The 15,748-nt window shown below is 52.7% G+C and overlaps 8 protein-coding genes across 8 annotated transcripts in view; 2 read left to right on the top strand and 6 right to left on the bottom strand.

Annotated features, from left to right (window-relative positions):
- Positions 1-897, bottom strand: part of DACRYDRAFT_100788 (uncharacterized protein) — a gene marked incomplete at its 3' end in the record, with an annotated part of 2,358 nt that extends 1,461 nt beyond the window's left edge. The window contains exons 1-3 of the mRNA XM_040767491.1: positions 505-897; positions 239-452; positions 37-183 (exon numbers count right to left, since the gene is read on the bottom strand). Coding sequence (XP_040627671.1) covers positions 37-183; positions 239-452; positions 505-631 — 488 coding nt within the window. The 5' untranslated portion in view covers positions 632-897. The remainder of the gene's footprint in view (positions 1-36; positions 184-238; positions 453-504) is intronic.
- A 1,682-nt stretch (positions 898-2,579) lies between these two features.
- DACRYDRAFT_108834 (uncharacterized protein) lies at positions 2,580-3,341 on the bottom strand (the record flags this gene model as incomplete). The annotated part of the gene is made up of 4 exons (XM_040768745.1): positions 2,580-2,857; positions 2,926-3,026; positions 3,082-3,271; positions 3,329-3,341. The coding sequence occupies 4 exons, from the start codon at positions 3,339-3,341 to the stop codon at positions 2,580-2,582; spliced, it is 582 nt and encodes a 193-aa protein (XP_040627672.1).
- A 625-nt stretch (positions 3,342-3,966) lies between these two features.
- DACRYDRAFT_95487 (sugar transporter) lies at positions 3,967-5,673 on the bottom strand (the record flags this gene model as incomplete). Its single annotated transcript, XM_040777298.1, has 4 exons — positions 3,967-3,996; positions 4,018-5,130; positions 5,182-5,550; positions 5,584-5,673. 4 exons carry the CDS (start codon positions 5,671-5,673, stop codon positions 3,967-3,969), a joined length of 1,602 nt encoding a protein of 533 aa, XP_040627673.1.
- Positions 5,674-9,291: 3,618 nt separating this feature from the next.
- On the bottom strand, positions 9,292-9,798 carry DACRYDRAFT_95488 (uncharacterized protein; the record flags this gene model as incomplete). The annotated part of the gene is made up of 2 exons (XM_040777299.1): positions 9,606-9,798; positions 9,292-9,557 (listed from the first exon to the last, which is right to left on the bottom strand). Coding segments are annotated over exons 1-2 (381 nt in total), but the record flags the coding sequence as incomplete, so codon positions are not given.
- A 1,370-nt stretch (positions 9,799-11,168) lies between these two features.
- Positions 11,169-11,330, top strand: DACRYDRAFT_54016 (uncharacterized protein; the record flags this gene model as incomplete). Its single annotated transcript, XM_040775222.1, has 1 exon — positions 11,169-11,330. A coding segment is annotated over one exon (162 nt), but the record flags the coding sequence as incomplete, so codon positions are not given.
- A 515-nt stretch (positions 11,331-11,845) lies between these two features.
- Positions 11,846-13,614, bottom strand: DACRYDRAFT_23108 (cysteine desulfurase). The gene is made up of 4 exons (XM_040773102.1): positions 13,161-13,614; positions 12,626-13,114; positions 12,085-12,443; positions 11,846-12,034 (listed from the first exon to the last, which is right to left on the bottom strand). The coding sequence occupies exons 1-4, from the start codon at positions 13,500-13,502 to the stop codon at positions 11,971-11,973; spliced, it is 1,254 nt and encodes a 417-aa protein (XP_040627676.1). The 5' UTR covers positions 13,503-13,614; the 3' UTR covers positions 11,846-11,970.
- A 282-nt stretch (positions 13,615-13,896) lies between these two features.
- Positions 13,897-14,744, bottom strand: DACRYDRAFT_23109 (uncharacterized protein; the record flags this gene model as incomplete). The annotated part of the gene is made up of 4 exons (XM_040773103.1): positions 14,657-14,744; positions 14,352-14,601; positions 14,021-14,299; positions 13,897-13,970 (listed from the first exon to the last, which is right to left on the bottom strand). Coding segments are annotated over exons 2-3 (344 nt in total), but the record flags the coding sequence as incomplete, so codon positions are not given.
- Positions 14,745-15,110: 366 nt separating this feature from the next.
- Positions 15,111-15,469, top strand: DACRYDRAFT_108839 (uncharacterized protein; the record flags this gene model as incomplete). Its single annotated transcript, XM_040768746.1, has 2 exons — positions 15,111-15,303; positions 15,357-15,469. 2 exons carry the CDS (start codon positions 15,111-15,113, stop codon positions 15,467-15,469), a joined length of 306 nt encoding a protein of 101 aa, XP_040627678.1.
- Between the last annotated feature and the right edge of the window lie 279 nt (positions 15,470-15,748).

Genomic DNA, 15,748 nt, shown 5'->3' on the forward strand with positions numbered 1-15,748 from the left:
ATTCGTGATCGTCCTATAGGTAGGCTGAGCACATACAAATCACGAATTATACCCTTGCTCTTCTTCCCTGGGTACGGAGGAGACGGGTCTGGGTCTTCCTTCGAATAAGCCGGAAGATAATCGGTATCCTCATGCACTGGGGATGTGGGTTGTCCCGATTTCTTCCCAAACGTTTTGTGGAAGCTGTGAAAGAAGGATCAAGATTCGTGATCGTCCTATAGGTAGGCTGAGCACATACAAATCACGAATTAGACCCCTGCTCTTCTCTGGGGTGTTTCCAGGGTTTGGGCCTTTCTTCGAATAAGCGGTATCATCATGCACTGAGGATGTGCTCTTCTTCTCTGGGGTGTTTCCAGGGTTTGGGTCTTTCTTCGAATAAGCCGGAAGAGGGGTAGAAGAGACAGAAGCATGCATTGAGGACTTGGGATGTCCCGAGGCAGGGGGAGCTCTACCTGTGATGTGATCAGCGGTCACGAAGGGTATATACGGCGCGGGTCAAGTTACCCAACAGGGCAGGAGCGTCCCCTGCCTCGAGCCAGTTTCCTCTAGGTGCCAGGTAGAGAAGGGGAGAAGCCGAAACGATGAATGCGGCGAAAAGCCATGTTAGAAGTACGGTCTTGCTGATGATCATGTGTTGAAAGAGTTGGCAATGTTAGGAACTTGAAGAGGTGACCAGCACCTTGTAAACTTGTAAACAGGGGAGGAGAGGAGAGAAGTGAGCGCAGCTGGTGGATGTGTACACTCGACTGAACTGTTTTATGTCATTCCAGGACTACAGGTTGAAACGGCGCCGTGGGACGTGTTTGTTGTATAATACATTTTCATTGTTTTGACATCGTTCGTTTGGCAACCGTGTGTTTCTGGGCAACTTGTTGCAGGTTTCGGGGGTGTTGAGCGTCGAAACCAGTCACAGCAACTAATTTTACTAAGCAGCTTTTAAATAAGCACCGCTCTTCTCCCACAGCCACTTACTTTTCTTCTGCTGCTTCTCTGCTTCCGCTTCCCTGTGCCTTCACCCATAAAAGGTCGGAGCCGAAGATCACCCGTTGTGCCTGTCACGTGCCGTGTGCAAGAAGTGCCGCTCACGTGACTGTTCTTATTAACCCATCATTAATTGTCCTTCGCTCAACCCTTAACACAACACACAATGTCCACCCTCACTCCTCTTTCCTTTCCACAACCACCACCATCCTTACGCACAGAACTCTTCAGGCCATACATATACCTCCCCCTCTTCCTCTCCCTCGCTCTCCTTCTCCTCTCTCTATGGGACCAATCTCGTATCCGCCTCTCCATCCTCTCTCCCGTCCTCTTCCTATGGAGCACCATCCTTCTCCCTCTCCCTACCTGGGCTCATCTCCTCTGGCTCGCAGCACGCGCCGCCTGGGGATACTACGACGACTACCGCGAGCTCATCAGAGTGACGATATACGAATCCGTCGCCTTCCTTCTCCTCCTCCCTGTCCTACCCGACGTCAGGCTCGCGGTACATACAGTCCTCCCCCTCCTCCCCTTGCGTGCTGCTAGGAAATCCCTTGAACTGCGTATCAGCTGGGGTTGGGCACTCGCACAGCTTGCCAAGGGTGCACAGGGAGCGCTGGGCTGGTTGGCAGGGGTGAGCAGCGTCAGTGGAGACGCGTACAGGAAGGCGCTGCAGAGCGAGGGGGATAGGAAAGGGTTTCTCGGAGTGCGTCTCTCGCCATTATGCTACTTTCCAGAGCTAAGCGTTCCCAGGCAAGGCTAGACAGCCTCCTCCGTCCTCCTTCCCTCCAGTCACCAGAAGACGCCTCCCCCTCCACCCAACCATCACCAGACAAGAAGAAACTCACCCGTCCCCGTCGGTTAACCGCCAACCCTTACTCCCTCACTCCCCCCAGCCCGCCAAATTCCACTCTGGGAAAGAAGTACCGCGTGTCTGTACCTGTTTCACCGCCGTCGAGCGACCGGGAGCTGGAGAGCTCGGGATCGGCGAGCGCGTTGGAGTCCTTCGTAAGAATGCGGGATCATGAAGAGACGGAAAAGGACGAGGGGTGTAGGACCCCGGAAGAGAGAAGGTATCCGAGACGGACGAAACGTAGTGTGGACTTGCGCACGCCCGAACCGGTGGTCAAGCGGGAGTCGGTGGTCAAACGTGAGCTCGTCGCTAAGGAGAAGGATCCCAGGGTGAAGAAAGAGACAGAGGAAATGGGGAAGGAGCTAGAAGAGGTGAAGCGAGAAGAGAGCCCCGTGAAGAGAGGACGGGGGAGACCGAGGAAGAACGTTTGAGTTGGTTGGACTGCTTGCTGCTCGACTGTTCGACACGTTGGGAGTGTGAGGGGAGTTTTGGTGGTGTTTCTTGAGCTCTTCTTCTTGAGTTATTCAGTGTGTATTGTTTTGTCTGGAGGAAGATCCAGAACTTGTTTTGTAACATCTTCAAGCTTGTATGCGTATATCGATTCTCTGCGCTCCTTTCGCAGACATGCTTTCGGCACGAGCCAACGCATATTCTCCCCAAAATGGTGCGTTGAATCGAAGGACCAGACAAAGGCAAATAACAGGGGCAGAAATGCAACGTTGTATTTCACAGGTGGGGATACAAATCATACATGATGATACGCGGCCGAGAACTCCCCATAATTGGATCTAAAGTGCTCTTCGTGTACTCGTAGTATATCGGGATGGGCATGTTTCCTGAATAATCTCTCCGCCATTTTCTCCGCGGCATTTCCCATGCGAAGATGGTTCGCCAGCTTCACGGCTTTCTCGGATTCTTTCAGTATTGGTCCGGGATTTTGCTTGGCCTTAAGAGTAGCTTCCTCGGATTTCTGTCGCGACTGCTCACTTGCCTTACGCAGCTCGTTTTCCGCTTTCAGATCTCCTAGTTCATGATAGGCATCAGCACTCATCGCATGCTGCTCTGCCAGGATCGTGTGCGCAATGCTTCACGCTCAGGATCGCCATCTTTCGCATACTGTTCGGCCAGAGCTTTCAGAGGTTTCGTGTACCAAGGACGATCCGGTGCTTTCTTCTGAAATGTCTTGCGCAAGCTGATAGTACAAGAGCGGTCAATATCCATGGTAAAGGCTTGGGCTAGACACATACAAATCACGGATCACGCCGTTGGGGTGTGGGTTCTTCTTCGCATGCGCCTGGGGAGGAGCCGCATGGGGTGGTGCGGGATGTGTAGGTGAGGGAGGAGTATCGATTTGTGTATCTTTCTCATGCGCCTGGGGAGGAGCCGTATGGGATGGTGCGGGATCTGGAGGTGAGGGAGGAGTATGGATTTGTCTATCTTGGACTGCGATAAGCGGTGCCCCAATGTCCGGCGACAGTCGATGGAATTACGCACAGAGTAGGAGCATCCCTGACATCCAGCCAGTCTCCTCTAGGTACCAGCTGCGGAAGGGGAGAAGCCCAAACTAGGAAGGCGGCAAAAATCCAAGTCAAAAGTATCGTCCTGCTGAAGATCGTGCCGTGAAAGAATTAGTACGGGAGGGACGAGGTGACCAGCACCTTTGAAAGACGGGGCAAGTGGAGAGGAGGCGAGCAGAGAGGAGGCGAGACCAGTTAGTGAAGCTGCCCATAGTAGATCAAACGGCTTTTAAGTGAAAGCGATATCAAACACCAAATACTTTGAATGCGAAGTAGAGTTGACCAACAGCCGGGGTTCCTGACAACGCCATGCGGGAGTTTCGAATGATGAAGGCTATGTTTCAGTCAATGAATGAGATACTCTCATTGTTGCTTGATCTCCAGCTTGGTCATTAACCGGTCCCGGGAAGCTGTGCTGAAAGGAACAACATACACAGTACTGCGGGAGCAGCTCAGTATGGGTCATTTGTTATTGGGCTTGTTCGTTCTCGATCAAATGAACTGCCCCTCTTGCACGTTCGTCAGAGTTAAACCTCCGTGTGTAATCAAATCATATCATTTACTCCCAACTAGTATACACCAGCTTTTGTGGTAAGATCTCATATGGGGACGCTTTCACACATGCACGGGCATATCCACATCCATCTTGACATCATTGACGCGCACGTCTACCTGGGTAGTCTTGAATTTCCTCGCCGAGACCTTCCTCTCAAATAGCACGTCCAGCTCTCCGTATGTGCGACCCTTCGGCTCTGGGAGTCTAAAGTACGTCCAGATCAAGCAGAGCAGCGCCGAGCCGCCCCAGAAGAACCCAGCCTTGCCCTTCCAGTTCCACGCGCTGGGGTTGAACATGTACGGTGCAAGAACACTCGTGATGATACCGACGATGTTGTACACGTTGCGGGAGATGACGATGCTCTTTGCGCGGAGGCGGGTGCTGGGGATCTCTGCTACGAGCGAGTAGCATACCGGGCCGACGGTGCTATCATACGCGAATGTGTAGACGACTACGAGTGAGGCTAGCGCCCATTTCGCGCCTGTGGTGTTGGACAATGCGAGGAAACCGATGATGAACATTATACACACCATGGCGACGAGGCCGGCAAGATAGAGCGTGCGTCGGCCGAACCAGTTCATGAGGAACCACGACGAGAAGGTGCCGCACATCCCGACGGCGTACATGATGATACTGAAGTCGTAGGCGAAGTCGTTGCTCAGCCCTGCCTGCTCAAAGAAATAGGTTGAGTAGCCCATGAATGTCGAACCGCACAGGTTCTGAATCGCCCAAGTCACGGCGCCGATCTCCGTCCGCCGCAGCTCGTACCCCTTGAAACAGTCCCAGTAGGTCGTGCCCGCCGTCATCTCTTTCTCGAGCTCGTTCGTGTGGATCATCATTGCTATTGTGGCAGAGACGTCGAATTCTACGTCGGACTTGCTCGTCAGTCGGAGGAGCGCTCGTTCTGCTTCAGCGACCTTGCCGTGTCGGACAAGCCACCATGGGGATTCCGGAGCAAAGAACACGCCTGTGCAGATGAAGACAGGCCACATCCACTGCAGAGCAAAGGGAATACGGTAGGACCATTCGTCTGTGCGGCTCAGGAGGCCTCGGAGGATACCGGAGGAGATTAATTGGCCGATCACCCAGCAGAGGTTGACGTAGGTCGTCAAATATGCACGCAGGGCGACGGGGCAGACTTCGGCAGCGTAGGCGGTTGTCAGGGTTTGGAAGACACCCCACGGGATGCCGCACAGAATCTCGCCGACGAGAAGAACTTCGACCTAAACGTACGGTCAGTAACTTTGTCAACTGCTTCTGAGGTCTGTACTTGCCGAGGGCGCAAAAAAGTTTATGAAGATAAAGCCAATAACGGCAATCAGGGAGACCATCATGACCGCCCTGTAGCCGTAGCGCTCCGAGACGATGCCGTTGATAAACAATCCAAGGATCTCGCCGATCTGCGCACCATTGGAGAGGCCAGACTGCCATGGAGCGGTGACCTGGTACGTGCCATCAGGCTGCTGTACCCCATACTTCTGGGCAAAGGCTGGATATGCGTAGAAAGAACCGAGAAGGTTGGTGTCGTAACCTTCCATGACTACAGCCGTGGAGAGAAGGATCGACCATCCGACAGCCTTGGGATAGAGGCGAAGAGCCTGACCAAGGCTCATGCGATGCTCAGCATCGGTCGCCTTGCTCGCCTCACCGGCCAAGCCAGAGTATCCGGTGGCAACGCGGCTGATGTATTCGTCGCCCTTGCCGTAGCGCTTCTTGTGCTCGACGTCCGGCTTCTCGAAATCGATGTTCTCGTTCTCTGAAGACATATTGAAAGATCGGTCTTTGAGAAATGATCAGAAGGATATCAGTTCAAATGTTGGAATGTGCAGGACACCTACAGCTCTGAGATCGACTGGACAAAGCTCTATAAAAAGCTCAAGCCAACTGAAGACGAGACAAGGCCCGCCAGTGGACCTCTAAAGATTTCCGCACAATTCATTTTATCTTCTTGAAGACTCCTCACGCGACCCCTCTCGGGCGGTGCTCGGGCAGACAATTGACAGGCTCCGATCAGAGCATCCTGCAGGAGAGCGTTAATGTCAAATTTTATGTCGCCAACAATACGTCGAAGCGGTCAAAACGATGACGCCAGAAGAAAATGTTAAACAGAGAAGTGATGGTCGCATTCAGTGGAAACTTGTGGGGCACGCCTAACCACATGTCCGGAGCCGGAATAACCGGACAGAACCTGAGTGCGGGGCACTAAGATGTTGAACCTTCCCATACGCTTGTCTGCTTCCGTGTCACGAGGGAAGGCACAAATTCAATTTACCACGCGGAAAGAAGACAGCTGAACAATGACCGATTCTTGACCGAATACAGATATTCATGCAACTTCCCCCGCATTTTCGGAGAAACATCTGGGGACCCCGTCCCTAAGACGTAAACACACGTCGTGCTCACCCAGTTTGAGCGGGCCATGTGGCTCCTATGGCATATCGAAATAGTACGAGCAGCGGAATATCAGAAACAGCAGAAGGTGAGCAGCCTTAATTAGAAGGGAAAACATATACCGAGTCTGAATATTATCGTTCGAAACAGAACTGGAAGGAAAATACCATTTCGCGAATGGATCCCACGAATGGCAACAGAGCTATTTTAGGCATATCGAACCAATAACATCGAAATTGTCTGCATATAACCGCCGATCAATTTGCCGCAACAGACGGGGCTCGCATGACCTGATGCACATGATACCTGAGCATCCCTTCCATGGTGTACCGTTCGGTGGGAATCGTTTCACCGGATTGCAATATGGCGCATTGGACCATGTGAGCCGATCCCTAAAGACACGGAAGCCCCTCTCCCAAAAGTGTTGTACATATTCAATCCCCTATTCCAATGTTACCCCTTCTCTTGTTGGATCAGAAACTTGTCTTACAATACATCGAAACCCATGTGCTCTCTCCTTTCCATGCATTTTCCCTGAAGGGGCACAGCACCACCTCGCGAGATAATCAGTAATTTTAGTCCCAGTCCTTAGCCGCACCCCACAGATATGTACGAGAAGCACCTTTAAGCAGCGATAAGGATGGAAAAAGGCGTCAACGTAACAACCTTGTGTCCGAGTGTCCAGCACAGGGAATTCGCGTTGTAAATACGTTGTCCACGTGCAATCACATGTCCATGAGGCGGGTGCAAACGTCACGACTTTTGACTTCGCCGCGGGGAACGATCACTGGAGTGTACTATAACCCCAACACTGCTCATATCGATTACATATGTACGGAAAGTCAACAAGGCTGCTAGGAGTTGGTGCTCTAAAAGGACGCTCTATTACTGGCAACTTGACACTGCTGCGGACTATCGCCAATTCCATCGATGACTTGGGGATTATCACCAATGCAGTGCACCTGTACTGCAGGCATGGTTGGCTGTGAACGTGACTGTTACTATCTACCCTACAAAGGCGGATGAACTGGCTCGGAATACCAGGAATTCTAGGGTGTAACCCCAAGCCTGGTTTCTCCCACCAGGCTGCAAGCACTTTCTCCGAACCAGTAAATGACCGCGCTCCCTGGCCATCAATTGTGAGTGGCCTCAGCCTCGGTGTCAACATCCTAAGATGCTGTGTACCGCTGCAAGCACGGAAGAAGCGGGATCCATAGCAGAGGGCTACGGGTTTCACCCCACGGATAGCCGCGATACTTGGTAGCCAGAGGCCAGGTCCTGGTTCTGGGCAGAGGGGCGTATTCGTCCTGATCAATTCCTGTAGGATGTGTTCCAGGATGGCTAGGCGACGCGGCGCCGGATTTCTTGCACTGTTGCAAATAACATTGCAAGTGTCGTACGCTCCGATCGCTTGCAGCATGTGCTCTGTACCGGGAAACTGAGACCCATCCTTCAGACCGCACTTGGTGCCAATGCTGTCGGCCTCTTGGACGTAGAGTGCTTCTGAGCAGGCTCCAACTCCGTACGATGCTTCGATTATCTTGACAGAGGTTGCAGCTTTAAAAAGTGACTATACGCTTTTGAAAATGGTCCGCTTGCGTAGTCCACGCTGCCTAGCAGCAAAGCGGTGATGTAGTGGCGTTGCTCACTTTCTCCGTTTGCTGCTTCCTGGATATCCTCGGTAGGCGGAACATCAAGACCATGGGGCAGAATATATCTTGGCACGGCAAGTAAGCCAAAGAGTTGGTATCGAAAGAGCTCCAAACTGTGGAGAGCAGTAGACAAACCGAAGGCTATGGATTCCGCATTCTTCAGCAGGTTCAGGCAGTCCAGATAGGTCCAAGGGTCATGTCTTTCCGTCATCCTGGAACCTTGTTTCGATCTGTGACGTGGAGTAAACATACTCGGAGGCGAAGGACTGCCAGGCCTTCCCTTCTAAAGACCGTCTGTGGCCAGTGTTCGTCGGTTGTCAGCAGGGACCGACACAAGGGTCAGATGAAGTTGAGGACTGCGTTCCGAGCTGACGGGGGGTATGGGGACCTGATTCTGTGACCCGAGCATTTACGGCTGTTGCTCTCTTGTGGGTGGAAACGGTCGTTCAAGTTCGATTGCCGGCTGGGAGCTGTTACGAGTTTGGCGTCAAACAATTTGGGGTTAAAGAAGAGACATCAGGAAGAGGAGAAAATAGATAACATACGCGGCAAGTAATGCCGTAAACCTATTTTCGGGAGAAACAAAAAACAAGTCAATGGTCTTCGCTGGCCCACTTGCTTGCGTGAAGTCGCGAACAATTCCCTCGTGTGCGCTGAGAAACAGGGAATGGAAAAAGAGGAAGTGAATATTCAAGTGGTATATTGCCTGTACAACGACGGTTGCCTGGGTTAAGCAAGAACACAATGTAGCATAATTTGGTGGGAATACATAGACGCAAGGAAAGGACATCGGCGGTGAAAATTATGAGAAAGTGAAGAGGATGATGCAAGAAAGAACGTGGCGATCGGAAGTTCCCAATGTTCCAAGTCATGATATTCATGAAATCAACCTGTCACCACCCGATCTTCGCCATGGTTATCTAGCTCTGAGTTGATAATCGCTTGATCTGCGGGATTAATCAGAAGTGGGTTGTCCCTACGAGGTGCGGTGCAGTAGACAGTAGGTCTGCTTTCGAAAGCCTGCTTATTGTTGTGAATAATGCCCCGAATTGAAGGAATGAAGACGCCAGCAGGGATTAGCTTGTCCAAAGCTTTCTGCTGAAAGTCGTCAAAGCTGAGTTCCGGTCCAGTGGTGGAGCGTTCTTCCCACCCAGCGGCGAGTCTGATCGCAGCGGCGGCTCGACGTATAGCAAGAGCGGCAGAAAACACCTTAGCAGCCTTATCCTTCATACCAAGAAGAGCGTTGATACGGAAGACTGCAAGACGAATGGGGGAAGGATCAAGAGCAGCGTTATTCGTGTAGGCTTTGAAGGCGGAATCGAGGTTCTGCATCCCGCTAATCTCCAGGACAGACGCGACGTTCCACCATAGCTCTTTGGTTGTGATGTTGCTCTTCAGAAGACTGAAGTACAGCTCGAACGCATGATTGATGTCGCCTTTGCTGTACCACACTGCGGCGTTCAGCAGAGCGACGACGCCATGGGGTCCGGACGGAGCCGCTTTCTGCAACGCGGCGTGGGCCTTGTCGAGGTGGAATGGGATAGATCTGACGAGGAGATAGGCGCGCGCCAAAAGGCAGTAGAGAGAAGGGATCTTCGCCTCGTCTCCTGGAGATCAGTCAAAAAATTGTTCTTAACACAGGAAGGTTGACCTACCCGGCTTTGCTCGGAGAATACACCTGAATAGGCAACGCCCGCAAACGTTGCGTATGTGTTGCCCGGTGCGGGAGCAGTCGGGAAAGTCATTGAAAAAAGGAGTCGAAGAAGACATATTGGAGATTTGTCGTGGTGATGAAGTGGATCCTACAGCCTTGAAGAATCCCGTCCTCCTTATAAAGCCACAAGTCCGTCACCAGTGCCACGAGGCTTGCGGTCTTTGAGAGGTCTTTCCCACGATAACATCGTTTGACCACATTCCACAATCCAACATTCGTGTCGTCCCTGGAAGGTGAAGATGGTAAGTAAATCATTGTGGTTCTCGACCAGTCTCTTCGGTTGCGTGTGTGAGCGAAAAAGGTTGGCTTGTGGAAAGTGATCAAGAACTGGCGCGACGTATGCAGCACGCACCTTGGTGGGCTGTCCTAAATGCATCATTTTCCCAATACATAACAGTAATATGTAACCGAAGCCAGGAGGAAAGCAGGCCCATGCAGACCACGCATACAAAGAGCGTTCAATAAGAGTTCACATATTGATGGAGTGCCAGTTGCCATGAACGGTCCATTCGTGGGAGGCAAATGTGTTTTAAAGAAATATAATCCTTCATCCATAATTTTTTGAGCGATGTTGGACTGTATTTATGACCAATTTTGAGGTTAAGTCAGGAAGTTGAAGCATGAAGCAAAGTGCGCCAAAAAGGAGAATCATTGTAAGAGGCTGTGCCAGTTTTTGAAGGCCTCGTTGAATTCTTTCACAACACGCTTTATCCTTGCCAACTCGACGTATAATGGCATCCGACGAGCAAGAGACGCTTTGCCGTACGTGTTCTTCCAAGAGGTTCATATTGGTCAAATTTACTGAATGAGCTATCTAGTCACATATACCCTAATCTACAACTTTCTCCTTTCGAAAGGCCACGAAAAAGCTGCCAAGACTCTCCGAAAAGCCGCGAAGCCTGTCGTGGACCTGAAGAAGGCCCCAGCAGCAACTGTTGAGCTTATAGAAGTGGTGAAGAAGTGGAGAGACGCCAGTGCAAAAGAAAAAGAGGAAGAGGAAGACAGGTGTGTCTACAAGACCGGCAAGTTGATGTCTGGCTGATTTTGTGCCAGTGACGAATCGAGCTCTGAATGCGAGTCCGATTCTAATGCCTCACCTGTTAAACCCGCTCCTTCTACTAAGACCGTTCCGCCACCAGAGTCGTCCGACTCCTCGTCTGAGGAAAACGAGCCACAGGCTGTCGTTACCCCCGCCCCGAAAACCAAGAAACGGAAGCGCCTGTCCGAGCCTGGTCCGAACGGTCATATCCCTACACCCTCGACTCCGGGCCCGTCGACGAATGGCGTCACAGCCCCAGCGGGTACACCTGCTGCTGGTGCATCGATACCTTTAGCTGCGCCGGCGACTGAGCCGCCAGCTAAGAAGGCCCGTCTCACCGTTGAGCCAGAGTCCTCACCTTCCAAGCCAGCGGAAACGGAGAAGCCCAACGGGAAGCGCCCGCAAAACGTACCTTTCTCACGTATCAAAGCTGATGAAGTTACCTTTGCACATGAGAAGCTTAGGGATAACACGTTCGAAGGGAGAGGGGCGGGGGGGAACGACTACGGCGTCAAGGCGAGCAGGGATCTGATCGTTACGCGTGGAGCGGGGTTCAGGAAGGAGAAGAATAAGAAGAAGAGGGGAAGTTATATCGGAGGGGAGATCACGGTACGTTGGATGGTTTGACTCCCTGGACGAATAGCTGATGGGTCGAGTAGCTCAAGAGTCACAGTATCAAGTTTGATGACTGAGCGTCGGCTTAGACTGCCTTACTTTGGTTCTTCATCCATCTTCCCCTTTTTTGGTCTCTATAGCATCTCCTGATCATGTTCTTGCATCTATCCTTTTTGCTCGGTATATTAATCATCCATTATCCCTCGATTCGTCCCAGCCGCAAAGTTTGACGAGAGTTGTGGTGTGTCTTTGTCCAAGGGGTGCGTTCACATACTCGGCACTGTATATCGTTCAATGGGAGTGTGTCGTTCTCAGTGAGTCTTCCACCATCGATCATGGAACATAGGACACACCACATCTTCTGGTGCGACGGATCTGAGCGGGACAGCATATCCCCAACCCACCACTCCGCGTCCCATCCCCACGCATGCAAAGCATAAATTGAAAAAAAAAACACTAAGAGTACAAGAGTGCTTCTCTTTCACTCCTTTGCTCCATAACATAGTCACTTCCTACTCAGTGCCCCAGTGAGCCCTAACCTGTCTATACTCCCCCGTCCCTCACTCCAAAAGCCTGAACCGAGGGTCCTTGTTCTCAGCCTTTTTGTCGCCCGCCGTTTGGTGAGTGCAACGGTAGACCAGCTGGGCGCAACTTAATGCTGCGACCAGTCGATCGTCTCCAGATCGATTCCCTCCTGTACCATCTCCCAAAGCGGACTATCGCGCCAATCAGCACCATCACATAAACCCCCAACAAAAGCACGCACCTCATATCCCTAAGCTTGGTGACGACGCCGACGATCCTATCGATGACAAAATCGATCTCCGCTTCAGTTGTGAACCTTCCAATCCCGAATCTCAGGCTGCTGTGTGCCATGTCCTCCGCCGCGCCCAACGCCCGGAGGACGTAGCTCGGTTCCAAGCTGGCGCTCGTACATGCCGAGCCAGAGGAGAGGGCTACGTCCTTGAGCGCCATGAGGAGGGACTCGCCCTCCACGTAGGAGAACGAGAGGTTCACGCAGCCAGGATAGCCGGCAGGGTCGCCGTTTCGCACGATATGGGTGACGCGGGAGGTGATCCCGTCGATGAGCCGTTGAGAGAGGGCGGAGACACGTGAGTGGTCGGCCTGAGGAGAATAAGCATGCTGCTTCAAGGTTGAGGGTACGGGGCTAGCGTCAGTACCCCTGCACAGACGTCCTCGCGTGGCCGGTGAGCCTTAGCCCGCCGCCGCGCTCTCGCGACCAGAGTCGCTTGTGTGCAGCTCTCATCACCCACCCACCCCGTATCATGCAGAAACCGAAAACTCACCGCCATCTCCCGCTGTGCGAGCCTGCATGCCTCTCCCAGCCCTACGATAAGAGGCGCTGGGAGCGTACCGCTCCTTAGGCCTCGCTCCTGCCCTCCACCGCTCAGGATAGGCTCGAGCCTGACCCTCGGCCTTCGTCTTACATAAGCGGCGCCAACCCCCTTGGGCCCATAGATCTTATGCCCGGAGATGCTGACGAAGTCCAGCTTCGCCTCGTTCACATCGATCGGTATCTTGCCGACAGCCTGTGCGCAGTCCGAGTGGAAGTACACGCCACGATGCTGCTTTACCAGCTCGCCGATCTCCTTCAGCGGTTGGATGACGCCCGTCTCGTTGTTGACGGCCATGATACTGACCAGGGAGGTGGTGGGTCGTATGGCCTGGGCGAGTTCGGCGAGGTCTACGAGTCCGTTCTGCTTCACGGGGAGGTAGGTGACTTCGAACCCCTCTTCCTGGAGCTTGCGACACGAGTCCAGAACGCACTTGTGTTCCTGCAGGGCATCAGTAAACGCCCGCACAGTGTTCAAAACAACGCACAGTCTGGGTAGTGATAATGTGATTCTTCTTCTCCTTGTGAAACCTCGCCACGCCCTTGATGATCATGTTATTGCTCTCTGTCGCCCCGCTAGTGAAGATCATATCCTTGTCCTCAGCACCGATGAGGTCCGCTACGTGCTTGCGAGCCTTTTCGACCGCCGCCTCTGCCTCCCAGCCATAAGCGTGCGTGCGCGAATGCGGATTCCCATACTGGTCGGTATAGTACGGGAGCATGGCGTCGAGCACTCGAGGGTCCATAGGAGCCGTAGCCTGCACATCGAGGTAGATCGGGCGGAGGGTAATCTCTTCCCTCTTAGGGACGTCGAGTTTGAATCCTAGCATGTCGGGCGCAGGCTGGAAGTGCGGTTCTGGCTCTGGAGGACTTGGGGGAGAGGGAGGAGGTGCCTGCCGCACATCTTGCACGCTGGCGCTGTCTGGCGGGGTTGGGTGTACGAATGTCCTGATGCTGCCTAGTGCGCGGGATGAGGAAGGAATACGGCGTGCTGCGTATGATATGTGCCGTGTTAGCATGGTGGTGGTTGAGGAGAGAGTTAAGAGCTGGACAGGGAGTAGTAAGCTGTCAATGACTGTGAAGGGCACCACACAAGAGAAGACACAAAAGCCGCGGAGAAACGAATGGCGCAAAAACAGACGCTCACAACCACGTGATTATACTCCCGCATCTACCCCCATTCTTACTGCTCCTGAACTCAAATCGAATGGCGCCGTCACAACACGCGCTCAACTGCAGACGCATGCATCGGCGCCCTGAACCAACTCGGGGAATGTTCAGACGCCTGCACCATCCAGGTATGTGGCCTGTACTACGGCCGTATATATCAAACCGAATGTGAACCTAGCAAATGGCTTCCACGCGGTGTTGAGGAACTGAGTTTGGGAGGGAGGATGCATCCTCTCGTTCACACACCCAACACCACTAGTATAAGCATGTCCTCCTCTCGCCCCGTCACCCCTCATCACGCACCTCGGCCATTCCTCACCTAACTCCCTGGTTCCCGTCGAGGGATGACGATGAAGAAATCGAAGCTTGCGCACCTCCTGAAGTTGAAGCGAACAACGGAGGTGGACAAGCAGAGTTGGATGATGGGGAGGGCGACGAGGACAGCATACATGTACCAGTATGTCATGCGCTTCCCTTTTGTCTGATCCCTTTCACTTACCTGATACCAGGAAATTCCCATTGTACCGGCAGGTACCGACGACAACACGCGCTGAGCTGCAGAGGCGTGCGTTGGCGCCCTGAACAAACTCGGAGAATGCTCAGATCCGTGCACCATGCAGGCGTATGAAGCGACACTGAGTTGCCTGGGCCACTCGATAACCTTGGGCCGGACCTGTATTTTAAATGCAGCATGCGTAACCATACGTGACGTCATTGCCTGAACGTTGATTCTTGTAGCTGTCGTTGCGACTGCATGGCGTAAGTCTGATTTCACTAGCTGTCATTGTCATACAAGTCTGATTATGAATTATAGTTGTCTGACACTTTACCCGCATGTAATACATCCTACACGCTCGTTCTATCTGTAGTATAATAGTTGTCATGTGTACGTAATTCATTACAATTACACCGACGCACAAAGCAGTCCCACAGCCAACGCATGACAATCCCTTCACCCGCTCTCTCTTCAATTTCTTTTTCATCTCCTTCTCTCTCTTACTTTTGATTACTTCGAGTGGAAAAGGTCATTATCAATTGCTTGATTGACTTATTGAATTGTCGGATATATACGTGGATAGCATCTTTGTCTACTCGATCGAAAAGGAAGATCAGCAATGTCGTCCATTCCACTGCCTCCAATGGCCAGCTCGTGCAGTACTGGATGCAACCATTCAGCACTTCCTACGCGCCTGCATCCCAGCTTCTCCCTAACAACCTCAAAGCGCTGGTTCTGACGACCACCTCTGCTGAAGCTGGTCCTGCCGACTATGCCGACCCTGCGTTTGCCCAACCCCTACCTTATGTGGCATTCCTTCCTATTCTCGAGAGTGTGCTGGGCGAACCGTGCTGGGGCTGTGGCGCACAGTAGCTACTATGCGGATCCCAGCGCCGCGAATGATCCTACTGGAGGGGATATTCGGAACTTGAGCGTAAAGGTTGGCACGGATCAAGTTTGGCGCTGTGAGTCTTTTTCTGTCTTCTCAAGTTGTTCTGTAGCTAATGGGCGTGAACAGGCTCAAATTACGCCTTTGCACGTGCATACTCGGCGCGGGGAGCGAAGGTCTACGTGGGCGAGTTCCAATCCGGTGCGCTCTCTACCCGGACAATACGCAGCCCCCTGCCGTAGCTTCCTTCTGTACCGACACGAGCAGCACCGTCTGCCACGAAGACGACATCTATCCCGTTTTCGGTACAACACCTAGTGCGAACGGAGCGCAGAACGCACTTACGCGAGAGGTGCAGCAGAGGTACGCGCAATGGCTCTTGAACGGCGTGCCAGGAGGGGACTGGAGGGGGGTTCAGGGGAACGATGTCAGCGCAAGGATCCTAGGAGGCCCACAGGATGCCGGGGTTGTTGCCGCTGGCGCGTGTGATCCAGCGTTTTGGGGACAAAGCGTAAACTTCG

This window comes from Dacryopinax primogenitus (assembly GCF_000292625.1).
Source record: "Dacryopinax primogenitus strain DJM-731 SS1 chromosome Unknown DACRYscaffold_12, whole genome shotgun sequence".
Classification (NCBI taxonomy): domain Eukaryota; kingdom Fungi; phylum Basidiomycota; class Dacrymycetes; order Dacrymycetales; family Dacrymycetaceae; genus Dacryopinax; species Dacryopinax primogenitus.

Coding starts and splice junctions, on each gene's coding strand:
- DACRYDRAFT_23108 (XM_040773102.1), bottom strand. CDS start 13,502: ATGCTAGGATTCAAACTCGACGTCCCTAAGAGGGAAGAGATTACCCTC. Junction 13,115..13,160: donor ACATTATCACTACCCAGACT/GTGCGTTGTTTT, acceptor GATGCCCTGCAG/GAACACAAGTGCGTTCTGGA. Junction 12,444..12,625: donor TCGCACAGCGGGAGATGGCG/GTGAGTTTTCGG, acceptor TATTCTCCTCAG/GCCGACCACTCACGTGTCTC.